Consider the following 13,226-nt stretch of genomic DNA (forward strand, 5'->3'; position numbering starts at 1 on the left):
CAAATCCATTGCAGTAAATCCTCGGCTCGTTACATGATGGCCTGTCTGTTTGGATGCTTTCACATCAAGAGCATTGGATCTGTGGATTGATCATTGATTAGTTTTGCTGAGGCAAGACATTATGGATGTACAAGTGAAATATAGAGATTCTTTTTTTGTTTGTCTTCTTAAACCTGCCACAATATTACAATAGTAGTCTACATATTATAAGACCGCCTCCGTGGTCTAATGGTAGAGCGTCCGCCCACGTCATACCTAAAGACGTTAAAAGATGGTACTTGTTGTTACCCTGTCTGGCGCTCGGCATTAAGGGGCTAAAACAAGGACTGGTCGGCTCGGAGTCGGTATACTGTGTCTGAGTGGTGTATTCATGTTTAACTGCGGCATGGTATCTCAGTGAGCTAGCACTATAAATCGGCATCAGTCCGGACTAGTATAAGCAGCCACACAAACACACACACGTACATGCACGTCGTTATATAAGTGCAGAAATCTTGGATGCAACGTTAAACCCCATTTCACCTCACCTCTAAATATTATACGTCAAGTCGTCAAATACACATTTTCAAAGGAATGTTTGTTATCATTGAAATGCTGTGAAACAGTTATCAAATTATTAATTGATTCAGACACGAATAATGAATTATAAAATGCATATCAACATTTTTTTTCAATAGATTTTAATTAAGTAAAAGTTGTAATCACTTCAGCAAACCTAATCCTGAAGAAAACATGAAGAAAACGTCTTTGAAGCGCTCATAAAATATAAATATTGCAACTTTTTGTGGTCAAGGGGAGGTCACTCTCAAGTCCTGTTAAATTTAGCTCCACCACTGTCGGATGATACCGTGATATGGAAGCAAATTCGAAAGCCGAATGTCCTGTGTGCGGAAAGTACTTTCCCTCTTCTTTCATAAACACACATGTGAATGAATGCCTCAACTTCTCAAATGTCGAATCAACAGCAGACGACACGATGTCAAAGTCGAACAAACGAAAGACAAGTGACGGGTCTGGAGATAAGGGATGGGGATTTTTCAAACAAACAAGTGTGTCAAAAAAGGTGAAACTTTCCGACAGTACGAAATCTAAATCGAAACACGAACTCGAAAAGAAAGAAACTCTTATAACTACAACATCAACCAATTGTGACAGTGATGACGACGTCTCCATATTGATAAACGACGACGATGATCAACAAAGCGGGAAATCCCAAAAGACATCTAACATCAAAAACATTTTTCAGAGTTCTATTCCAAACCGAAATTCACCTAGTTCATCCAGCCATTCTAATTCAACACAAGCCAAGCCGTCAAGCAGCTGTAAGAACAAGTTCGCCCCCCTGGCCGAGCGGATGAGGCCCACAAGCCTGGACCAGTACGTGGGTCAAACCAAGGCAGTGGGCAGGGAGAGTCTCCTCCACTCCCTTCTCAACAGTAGCCACGTCCCGTCCATGGTGCTGTGGGGACCCCCTGGATGTGGAAAGGCAAATACCTTGTGTCTTTTATGAAGGAGATATTGACATGCTTAAAGTGACATATACTTCACAAAAGAAGTTAAAGGACCAACCAATTCTTTCATATGAATTACTATACAGTAAACTACGGTTATAACGAACTCAAAGGGACCACTAATTTTAGTTCGTTATAACTGCAGTTCGTTATAAACATATATGCAGCATAACTACAGCAAATTGTAGGGACAAAAAAGTAAGTTTGTTATATCTGTCTGTACGTGATAAGCGTTTTCGTTATAAACGTAGTTTACTGTAGTTAATTTAAAATTCAATGTCTTTTGAGTAGTAGGCCTATATAAGCGCCCAAATATTTGCAACCACTGCTGATAAACTACATTTTCACCTGTCTTTTGTGTTCCTCAAGACACAGGGGCCAAAAGAAATCATGTTTGTTTCTTAACGCCGCACTCGGCAATATTCCAGCTGTATGACAGCGATCTGAAAATAATCGAGTCTGGACCAGAAAATCCAGTGATTGACATCATGAGCATTTACCTAAGCAATTGGGACATGATGACATGCATCTACCAAGTCAGCGAGTCTGACTATCCAATCCTGTTCGTTGCCTCTTACGACAAGCATGTACTGCTTAAGACGTGGTTCATTTAAGCTTACTTCTGGAAATTGGCAGCCTACTAAGGAATAAAATCAATAGAATTCTCTGTACACATTTGGTTTTCAAAATGTCATGATGAACAAGAGCATTTGGCATTGTTAAATTAACCATGATACCATGTAGTTATTTCTGCTTGAATATTGGTTTAATTATTTTTATATCAAAATACAGCATAATTCAGATCGTAATGTGAACTTAAGGTTGTCATTACTCATTAGACGGCCTAAGTTTTGAATTCAGCACCACTAAGTTTACAAACAAGTCACACTACCCTAGGAATTCTAAAGGCATCATGTTTGTTTTCCCCCATACAGGAAAAATCGAGGTGTGTCCTTCAGGATCAATCGTTGATGCTTGTACATAGCCAGAATCTTTAGTTGCAGTCTCGCTGTCTTATATCATAACCGGATGAGGGGCTGTCGGGTAGCCTAGTGGTTAAAGCGTTCGCTCGCCACACCGAAGACCCGGGTTCGACTCCCGACATGGGTACAATATGTGAAGCCCATTTCTGGTGTCCCCCGCAGTGAACTTGCTGGAATATTGCTAAAAGCGTCGTAAAACCAAACTCACTCACTCATAACCAGGTGAGCTACAGTACAGGCATTAGGCTTTCTGTAAAATTCCATTCTTTCACAGCACCATACGCTTTCAGACAACACTGGCCAGGATTATCGCCCACAACTGTAAATCTCACAGCAGCGTCAAGTTCGTACAGCTGTCTGCAGCAGCGTCGGGAATCAACGATGTCAAACAGGTAGTCACTGTGGCAAAGAACGACCAGAAAATGTTCAAGAAGAAAACTATTTTGTTTCTGGATGAAATACACAGATTCAACAAAACACAACAGGTACAACGTGTATTTCTGTCACCTAGCAGTCGTCATAATGTCATTAATTTATAGAGAATCTCACCCTCGTGTCTTGATATCAGGGGGCACGGGAGGCCCAGTCGTCTAAGGTGCCGTGATTTGCTGTGCAGAGTTGCGTCCCTTGGGCACGCCAGAAACCTATGATTGTGGGTTTGAATCCCGGTTTGCCCTGATTATGTTTCTAGGTTTGTCAGCACCATATCCGTGCTCGTGGGTTTCACCGAAGTGGTAAACGTCCAAGACCTGCATCACTTCGGGTTTTCCTCCCACATTAAGCTGACATGCCGTGATATGACTGGAATACTGTTAAAAGCGGTGTTAAGCCCAACTCACTCACTCTTGATATCAAATATATCAACACATGTCAATAAAAGATTAAAACTCGGAGGCTTGCTGAAACTATTTCACTCCTCAGAGTTTGTAGCTAGTCCTGCTTGAACGAGACAAACATGTTTACTATGTTTACATTTTCTGTTTTATTCAGATGCAATGTGTAGCTAAGTTTCAATCATTGAAAACAGGTTCAGAATTATAGCCCTCAAATGCTCCAAGTCTATGAGGACTACCATCGTTGTATTTGGACGTTCCTTGGGCTAGCGGACTAGCGTGAATTTTGAGGGCTGCTGATAAATATCGTATCATGATTCAGTTATCGTATTGTCCAAAATATCTGTCTGCCCACCTCCCCGTGGCTGGTAATTTTTCTGATGGGCTGAAATCTTCCTACACCTCCATCTGGCAGATAATCTGAACTACTTATTTGGGCTGCAATGAATACACTATGCGGGGAATACTATATGTATAATCAATATAGGGTAACGAATATGAATATTTATTCACGAATACACTGACAGGTCATCAGTTGAGGTATTCAGTGAAACAATATCAAAATAAATTACCTGACATGGTTTGACATGTTGACAGTGTTTATGATTATTATCATTTTGTACATTTATTTATATACTGCATTTATCCAGGTACCAGTATCTGCTACAAAGCGACAATGACCAGTGACCACATTACTGTCAAATTAAATATGTAACAGTGTTGTCTTTAAAGAAATCTATGTATGCCTATAAATAGTTGGGGGCATGGGTGGCCCAGTCGTCTAAGGCGCCGCGATTCGCTGTGCAGAGTTGCGTCCCTTAGGCACGCCAGAAACCTATGATTGTGGGTTCGAATCCCAGTTCGCCCCGATTATGTTTCTAGGTTTGTCAGCACCATACCCGTGCTCGTGGGTTTCACCGAAGTGGTAAACGTCTGAGACCTGCATCACTTCGGGCTTTCCTCCCACATTAAGCTGACACGCCGTGATATAACTGTAATACTGTTAAAAGCGGCGTTAAACCCAAATCACTCTCACTCACTAACTATAAATAGTTCTTATGGATATTTGTAGTACAAAGCACTCCATCTATTGTTTTCATAAATATTCGATTTTTGTGATCATGAATAATGAATGTAATTCATGAAGGGATGCAGTTCGATTCACCGAATACACAAGTGAATCGTAACAGCCCTAATACTTATGTATTCATTTTTTTTATAATTCCTTGTAGATTCTCAAGTAATTGTATGCAATATTTCAAATGAATCAAGACATAATTTGTGTCTTAGGTTTTGCAACTTTGAAATATTTATAATGCCTGAATGCAGGAGGGTAACTTTGAAGATGGGCAGGCAACACTTATGGGTCACCTGCCCGACTCTGGTTGGGTTTAAAAAGTATATCGTACACAGAGTTATCATGATATGTATCATAAATACAGCTCGAACCCAACTCACTCACTCACTCACTGTTGCCAGGACTCCCTGCTGCCCCATGTTGAGGATGGTACGCTCACTCTGATTGGTGCAACCACGGAGAACCCGTCCTTCCAGGTCAACGGGGCCTTGCTCAGCCGGTGTCGTGTGATTGTGTTAGACAAGCTCTCAACAGAGGATCTGTCCATCATTCTACACAGAGCTGTAGAGGAGCTTGGAGCAAGGGTGTTCGAATCTCAACAAGACATAGAAGATGGTGGCGACAATGCACAGGACGATGGAGACAGGTTTGATCATGTTTTATATTTATTTCTGTTTTAGAGCTAATAGTGAAAAGATGTTTACAGGTGTCCCAATGTATGAAGAAAAAAATAACTCTCTGTAAACCTTTTTTCTACTGTGGGTCTGATTGGCCTAGGCGTGTCATTTGCAAGCCACCATCATACTGCTAAACTATCGCTGAGTGCAGAATTAAACATCATCTTCCTGCCTGTTCCGCCCTCAGCCCTCCTGTGTGGGTGGAGAAGGATGCTATCACGACGCTGGCTAACCTGTGTGATGGAGATGCTCGAGCTTCCCTCAACGGCCTCCAGATGGCAGTACAGTCGCGGGTCATCTCGGCCAAATTTGCAGCAGCGACGCAGAGTGACGGAGACATGAACCAGAACAACATCGTCATCATCAACACGGATCATGTGAAGGAGGGTCTGCAGAGGTCCCATGTTCTGTATGATCGGACAGGTCTGTGCTTTTTCCTCTCCAGAGGGTTCGTTTTGTCACTAGGGTACTGAGGTTCAGTGGTCAAAAGTTACATCCCTTGGCTGTATCAGGATCCAACAGATGGGGGTTTGAATCCAAATGGTCTGCCAATGCCATATACATGCTCATTGGTTTCATCAAAGAGGTGCTAATGTATATTGGGCAGAGTTACATCCCTTAGCTGTGACAGGATCCGATGGATATGGGTTTGAATCCTAAAGGTTTGCCAGTGCCATAATCATGCTCACAGGTTTCACCAAAGAGTTAGACGTCTATGATCTGCGATGCTTTGAACATTCAGCTGACAGAACATGATCATATAACTTCAATACTGCACAAAGGGGCAGGACATATAGTATAATCCAACAAACTCACTATTTTAATATCAGTAATATAAAGATATTTGTTAAGTAAAGCAAGTTTGTTCCTTCTGAATACCTAAGCTGGAGACCCGTGAAGATCCGGGGTAGATTAATTCTTCAGCAACCGATACTTGCTGTAACAGGCGACCATTCTTCTCATAAGAGGCGACTAACGGGATCGGGTGGACAGGCTTGCTGACTTGTCATCATATCCAAGTTGTGTGGATTGATGCTCATGACGACAATCACTGGCTTGTCTGGTCCAGACTCGATTATTTACAGACTGCCGTCATATAGCCGGAATATTGCCTAGTGCAGCGTTAAACAACAAACAAACAAGCAACGAACCTTAGCTGAAGCCTTCCCATACTTGTGCATAGAAACTTCTTGTGTCTGTGTTTTGTAAACCACTAAAAATTCTTATCATCATAATCCTAGGTTGCCAATTTTTTCTTCTGAAAAGTAGGTTTTCAGCATGTTGAGCGTGAAGTTTGTTGGCCCAAGCGTAATTTGTTGATCCTCAGTCATAATGTTAGTAGGGGCACAGGTTGCTAAGTTGTCTGAGGCGCCGCAATACGCTGTGCATCCCTTGGACACGCCAGAAACCTATGATTGTGGGTTCAGATCCCGCTTCACTCGATTGTGTTTCTAGGTTTGTCAGCACCATACCCGTGCTCATGGGTTTCACCGAAGTGGTAAACGTCTGAGACCTGCATCACTTCGGGCTTCCCTCCCACATTACGCTGACATGCCATGATGCTGTACCCTGACAGCATAGATCATTCTCACAATATCGATCACTGGATTATCTGGCCCAGACTTGTTTATTTACAGGCAGTCATATAGCAGGAATATTCGGGAGTGGGGCATTCTAAGATTGCTTCGTACAACGGCACCCTGGTGTCCCCTGCTTTGATAGGGCTGGCATATTACAAAAATGGCATAAACCCCAACTCACTCACTCACTCATGCTTAGTGTGACGTCATCTATCAACATTGCACCTCTTCTCCCCTCCTCCCCCAGGTGAGGAGCACTACAACATTATATCTGCGATGCATAAGTCTATTCGAGGCTCGGACGCTAATGCTGCCCTCTACTGGCTGGCACGGATGCTGGAAGGGGGAGAGAACCCCTTGTATGTGGCCCGGAGACTTGTAAGGCTCGCCAGTGAGGATGTAGGTAGGTGCTTCACCAACTACTAGATTTTACCAATTTTAGATTTTTTGTTTTTTTCGCGTTTTCTTATTCTCTTTTATTTATAAGCCAGTTTTGTAGGTACTGAGTATATAGATATTTAACATCCTGTTCATAATCAGATAGTCACAACAGATATAAGAAAACCAAATTGTTATAGAATGAATGAGCTGTTGGTCATTACTGGATGACGTTGACATTCAGGGTTTCCAGTAATTTGTGCTCCTAATGAAGTAAATTAGGCTTAAAAAATGAATGAATTAGTTCTCAGGAAATGACTTTTGAAAATGTAGGGGTTCCACTCTAGAAACTGTGGAAATGTAAAAAATTTAGTTCTGTAATCTATGTGATACATGCTCAGAGGCCGTTAGTTAAAAATAGCCACAGAGTTCCCCTAACCATGACTACTGAAACAAATCTGCAAGTGCTAGTGCGAAATATTGGCAATATTTCGACCATGTATTGTAGTTTGTGAATGATTATGTATGGAAATTTGTTTAAGAACTACCAAATTATGAATAGCATTCATTCCTTAGCATGCACATTAATTGATTGCACCCCAGGAGATGCACTCACTATTTGTTTTGTGTCTGTTTTCAGTCTGTATGCGTTTAGTATGTAGAATTTCACATTCGGTAATCCCCCGAACATCTTGTCACCATCCTGCCTGCCTTGTTGGGAGTAAACAGTATTTTAGACACTGTATCCATTTGTACAGTAAAAACTATGTTGAGAATCATTGTACTACTAGCGTATGGTAAGTGATCACCTACTATCTTTGTCTTTGACTGGATAATCTGACTTCCAGGTTTGGCGGACCCACTGGCGCTGAACCAGGCTGTTGCCGCGTACCAGGCATGTCACTTCATCGGGATGCCAGAGTGCGATGTGAGATCAAAACACACTTACCAGAAAATATACTGGATTTTCAAAACTGTACAGGATTATACAGTAAACTACGGTTGTAGCGAACTCAAATGGACCATCGATTTTAGATCACCATAACGGTAGTTTGTTATAAGCATGTATACAACATCTCTACAGCAAATATCCGGGACCAAAAATTAAGTTTGTAATAAGCGTGTTCGTTATAAACGTATTTTACTGTATGCCCATTTTTTTCCACCTGTTAACATAGATATTGGATCTTAAGATATTTGAGAGGGTGTCAAAATCCCCTGGAAGCCGTCCCCAAACATACAGGATGTCTTCCTTTTGTAGTGAAAACCTGTTTGAATTGATAATATATTGTCCTAAATTGATTGATTTGATTTTGTTCATGGAGTAATACACTTATATAGATGTTCATGGAGTAATGCTCTTGTACTTACGTAGATGTTCATGGAGTAATGTTCTTGTACTTACGTAGATGTTCATGGAGTAATGTTCTTGTTCTTATGTAGATGTTTATGGAGTAATGGCATACCTTGATACACACATTGCAACATTCCCCAGGTGATACTGGCCCAGTGTGTCGTGTACCTGGCACGAGCCCCCAAGTCAGCAGCAATGTACCTGGCGTACAAGAACGCCAAGTCGTGTGTACGGGAACACCAGGGTCCTCTTCCGTCCGTGCCTCTACACCTGCGAAACGCCCCCACAAAACTCATGAAGAGCCTCAGTAAGTTGAACACAGGAAGTGTATCACTGGCCACATGGCAGGGTTCACACAGTCCAGGGCTGAGACAAGGCAGGGACAGATGCATCACATACTGGGTGATGCTGAGGGGGAACTGATTGCTTTCAATACTGAGGGAGGGGTGTGTTGGAGATAGAGGGGATAGGTGGAGGGGTGTGTGGTGAGGGAGGGGTGTGTTGGAGAGAGAGGGGATAGGAGGAGGAGGTTATGTTGGTAGGAAGGGGGGTGTGACAAGGCAGGGGTGTGTGTGAGGGAGGGGTGTGTGGTGAGGGAGGGGTGTGTGGTGAGGGAGGGGTGTGTGTGAGGGAGGGGTGTGTGGTGAGGGAGGGGTGTGTGGTGAGGGAGGGGTGTGTGGCAAGGGAGGGGTGTGTGGTGAGGGAGGGGTGTGTGACAAGGGAGAGGTGTGTGTGAGGGAGGGGTGTGTGGTGAGGGAGGGGTGTGTAGTGAGCGAGGGGTGTGTGTGAGGGAGGGGTGTGTGGTGAGGGAGGGGTGTGTGGTGAGGGAGGGGTGTGTGGTGAGGGAGGGGTGTGTGGTGAGGGAGGGGTGTATGGTGAGGGAGGGGTGTGTGGTGAGGGAGGGGTGTGTGGTGAGGGAGGGGTGTATGGTGAGGGAGGGGTGTGTGGTGAGGGAGGGGTGTGTGGTGAGGGTGGGTGGGTGGGTGGTGGTGGTGAGGGAGAGTGGTATGTGGGGAGGGGTGAGGTGAGGGAGGGGTGTGTGGTGAGGGTGGGTGGGTGGTGGTGGTGAGGGAGAGTGGTATGTGGGGAGGGGGTGAGGTGAGGGAGGGGATGTGGTGAGAGAGGGTGGTGGTGGCGAGGGAGGGGGTGTGTGTGAGGGAAGGTAGTTGGGGGGGGGGGGGGGGGGGCAGTGAGGTGAGGGAGGGGATGTGGTGAGAGAGGGTGGTGTGGTGAGGGAGGGAGAGGGGTGTGTGGCGTGGGAGGGGGGGGGCTGAGAGAGGGTGGGTGGGTGTGTGTGGTGAGGGACGTGTGTGTGTGTGTGTGAAGGAGGGTGGTGTGGTGAGGGAGGGTGTGTGTGTGTGTGTGTGTGTGTGTGTGTGTGTGTGTGAAGGAGGGTGGTGTGGTGAGGGAGGGTGTGTGTGTGGTGAGGGAGGTGTGTGTGTGTGTGTGTGTGTGTGTGTGTGTGTGTGTGTGTGTGTGAAGGAGGGTGGTGTGGTGAGGGAGGGTGTGTGTGTGGTGAGGGAGGGGTGTGTGTGTGTGTGTGTGTGTGTGTGTGTGTGAAGGAGGGTGGTGTGGTGAGGGAGGGTGTGTGTGTGGTGAGGGAGGGGTGTGTGTGTGTGTGTGTGTGTGTGTGTGAAGGAGGGTGGTGTGGTGAGGGAGGGTGTGTGTGGTGAGGGAGGGGTGTTTGTGTGTGTGTGTGTGAAGGAGGGTGGTGTGGTGAGGGAGGGTGTGTGTGTGGTGAGGGAGGGGTGTGTGTGTGTGTGTGTGTGTGAAGGAGGGTGGTGTGGTGAGGGAGGAGGAGGTTGGGGAGAGGAAGAGTGTAGTTGATATTGGCGTGCATTCACTGTCACCATATTTGTCACTAGTTCAAACTACAAGATGCAGAGTGGACGGTTACAATGTGTGACATGGAAAGATTCACTCACTGTTTCAGACTATGGGAAAGGCTACAAGTACAACCCAGCCTTCAGCGAACCGGTAGACCAGGAATACTTCCCAGAAGAGCTCCGGGGAACAGACTTCTTCACATGAACACAAGAGTTGTCTCCCCTAGAACCTGGCACAGAAATGCTTCAATTTGGTAGAGGAAACTATTCCACACAGCAATCTTAGTGCTAAGTTGGTCGTAACTCCCATACTTTATCATAGACTTATGATCAACGTAGCACTAAGATCGCTTTGTGAACCCTTGTCATGATCTGACTTAAGTCAGGCCTCAGTAGATCAGACAGTATGGGACACTGCAGACAGTAAAGCGCCTCAGCCGTCCTCAACAGACGTGAGGCAACAGAGATCTTGGACTTCTTAAACATAGAGTTAACATGGTTACCAGTTGAAATTTGGATAACAATAAAATTGCAATCAGAAAGTAGGATTGGGGATGAAATGTGACGAAGAGTGGATGGATAAAGTCTTCTTTGAACAAGTCTGAGAGATGTTTCCCTTGCCATATCACTCTTCTTTGGGGTAATTTTATTACTGGCCTGAAAATTCTGACCAGCAGTACTGTCTTACTATCATACTGTCCCCTCTCTGTTGTATGTAGGTACATATGCTGAATTTGTGCATTGATCATGTCCTTCAGTGATGTGGATTTTGCGCTATGCAAATAGCCTTATTATTAATTAATTAAAAATATTAAAGACTTATTGAATATGTATTTTATTCCACATGTTAAATTTCGAGTCAGGGGATGCTTAACAAAGAAATAATGAAAAATATACTGACATTTTCCCCTTGCTAAATGACAATACCAGTAAGATAGATGCTTGCTTTGGTTTGGTCCTGGATCCTATCCATGTGTTTCCTCCCATCTGCTGGGGTAGGTAGCCTAGTGGTTAAAGCAATTACTCCTCCCACTGTTATTATGGGTTTGAGTCCCAATATGCATGAAAGCCTCTTTGACCAGTATGATTGTGATATGATAGGAATAATGTTCCGAGTCCTGTAAAAGCATACACACTCACTCTTTTTACAAAAAGAAATTAAAAAAGAAATTTAGGATGCCAATTTTTTAAAATTATTTCAGAGTATATGCTTACTCCTTCATCACATGAATCAATATATATATATATATATATATAGAGAGAGAGAGAGAGAGAGAGAGAGAGAGAGAGAGAGAGAGAGAGCGAGCGAGCGAGCACTTGCCATGTATAACAGCATGTTCAGAGAACACTTATCTCACGAATCTCTCCTTAGCTCAAAAAGAAACTGCATGTTAAAATCATGTTTACCGTTACCTTTGGTGCATGAAAAGTCCAAAAAAATCAATCTAATTAAAATCAGATCTTAGTTCTCGCTGAACAAAGATCTGAGGACATCCCATTACTGGTCACGTCAGAACGACCTTTCATCCAACCAATCAGGGGCGGTCGGGTAGCCTAGTGGTTAAAGCGTTCGCTCGTCACGCAGAAGACCCGGGTTCGATTCCCGACATGGGTGCAATATGTAAACCCCTTTTCTGGTGTCCCCCCCCCCCCCGTGATATTGCTGGAATATTGCTAAAAGGGGCGTAAAACCATATTCTCTCACTCCAACCAATCAGAGCGTCGCTTACCAGATCAAGAAAGCGACAAGACAGAATGTGTTTTCTAATCATGCAACCTTGAAATATTTAACAGAGGGTATTCCGAACGACAGTTACGCGTTTTATGATTATATCCGTACAATCTAGGCCATCTGTAAGCCATTCCAGAATGTCCTTTTTATCAATTTTAATTCTTTTTAACCGAGGACACGTCAAAATATGTTTCGAAGCGTAGTTGCCAGTTTGAAACTAGTGTAGTAAAGCTCGAGAAAGCTGCCTTCTGATTGGCTAATGTCGATTTCTTGTCAGTCATTTCATTGATCAGTCAAAGTCGGTCTGACTTGACCCGTAATGGGATGTCCTCAGATCTTTGTTTAGCGTTAGGAAAACTAAGATCTGATTTTAATGAGATTGAAATAAAATAGAATATTTCTTACGCTGATTTCTTAATAGAATTTCCAGCACTCCCTGTGAAACTGCTTTATTCTTTCATGTATAGATGAAAAGCTGTTAATGATCAACATTATGTACATAAAGCACCATCATGGAAAACTGGTTTTGAACGATTTTAAGACCATTTTAATGGCATTAAAGAGCATGTATTCAGCATTTTATATGAATGCGTGAGAATTTCCCAACCTTGCGTGTGAGCATGACATGGGTGATAAATGCGTGAGACTCACGCGAGATGCTTGAGACTCACGCGAGATGCGTGAGAGTTGACAGGTATGAAGAGGGAGTATCTTAATTATCTGATGGCTATTGTAAATCTTATCAATCTAGTTATAGTTGTTATAATTAGTGTCATGTGTAAAACTGACACACCTGTGCAATATGGGGGGCACGGGTGGCCCAGTCGTCTAAGGCGCCGCGATTCGCTGTGCAGAGTTGCATCCTTTGGGCACGGCAGAAACCTATGATTGTGGGTTCGAATCCCGGTTCGCCCCGATTATGTTTCTAGGTTTGTCAGCACCATATCCGTGCTCGTGGGTTTCACGGAAGTGGTAAACGTCTGAGACCTGCATCACTTCGGGCTTTCCCCCCACATTAAGCTGACATGCCGCGATATAACTGGAATACTGTTAAAAGCGGTGTTAAACCCAACCCACTCACTCACACTCTGTGCAATTATGGTAGTCAGTATATGATAGAGGGCAATACATAATAAAATTTGAGTTTGTACTTTGTAGACAACATTTTAAAACTGTTTCAGAATGACATGAATCAAATTTGCTAGGATGTGAGTGACTTGTTGATCCGAGCCTATACTGACCCAGGCTACATTCAAAGTTCCACCTCCAGCAAC

The 13,226-nt window shown here is 43.8% G+C and overlaps 1 protein-coding gene across 1 annotated transcript; it reads left to right on the top strand.

The window, feature by feature from the left end:
• The first annotated feature begins 841 nt into the window (after positions 1-841).
• On the top strand, positions 842-10,619 carry LOC139450381 (ATPase WRNIP1-like). The gene is made up of 8 exons (XM_071232068.1): positions 842-1,486; positions 2,785-2,979; positions 4,807-5,051; positions 5,270-5,505; positions 6,910-7,065; positions 7,889-7,968; positions 8,536-8,701; positions 10,328-10,619. The coding sequence occupies exons 1-8, from the start codon at positions 854-856 to the stop codon at positions 10,423-10,425; spliced, it is 1,809 nt and encodes a 602-aa protein (XP_071088169.1). The 5' UTR covers positions 842-853; the 3' UTR covers positions 10,426-10,619.
• Positions 10,620-13,226: the final 2,607 nt, after the last annotated feature.

This window comes from Haliotis cracherodii, unplaced genomic scaffold (assembly GCF_022045235.1).
Source record: "Haliotis cracherodii isolate W230 unplaced genomic scaffold, xgHalCrac1.p SCAF_10, whole genome shotgun sequence".
NCBI classification, from domain to species: Eukaryota; Metazoa; Mollusca; class Gastropoda; order Lepetellida; family Haliotidae; genus Haliotis; species Haliotis cracherodii.

Coding starts and splice junctions, on each gene's coding strand:
- LOC139450381 (XM_071232068.1), top strand. CDS start 854: ATGGAAGCAAATTCGAAAGCCGAATGTCCTGTGTGCGGAAAGTACTTT. Junction 1,487..2,784: donor GACCCCCTGGATGTGGAAAG/GCAAATACCTTG, acceptor ATACGCTTTCAG/ACAACACTGGCCAGGATTAT. Junction 7,066..7,888: donor GCTCGCCAGTGAGGATGTAG/GTAGGTGCTTCA, acceptor TCTGACTTCCAG/GTTTGGCGGACCCACTGGCG.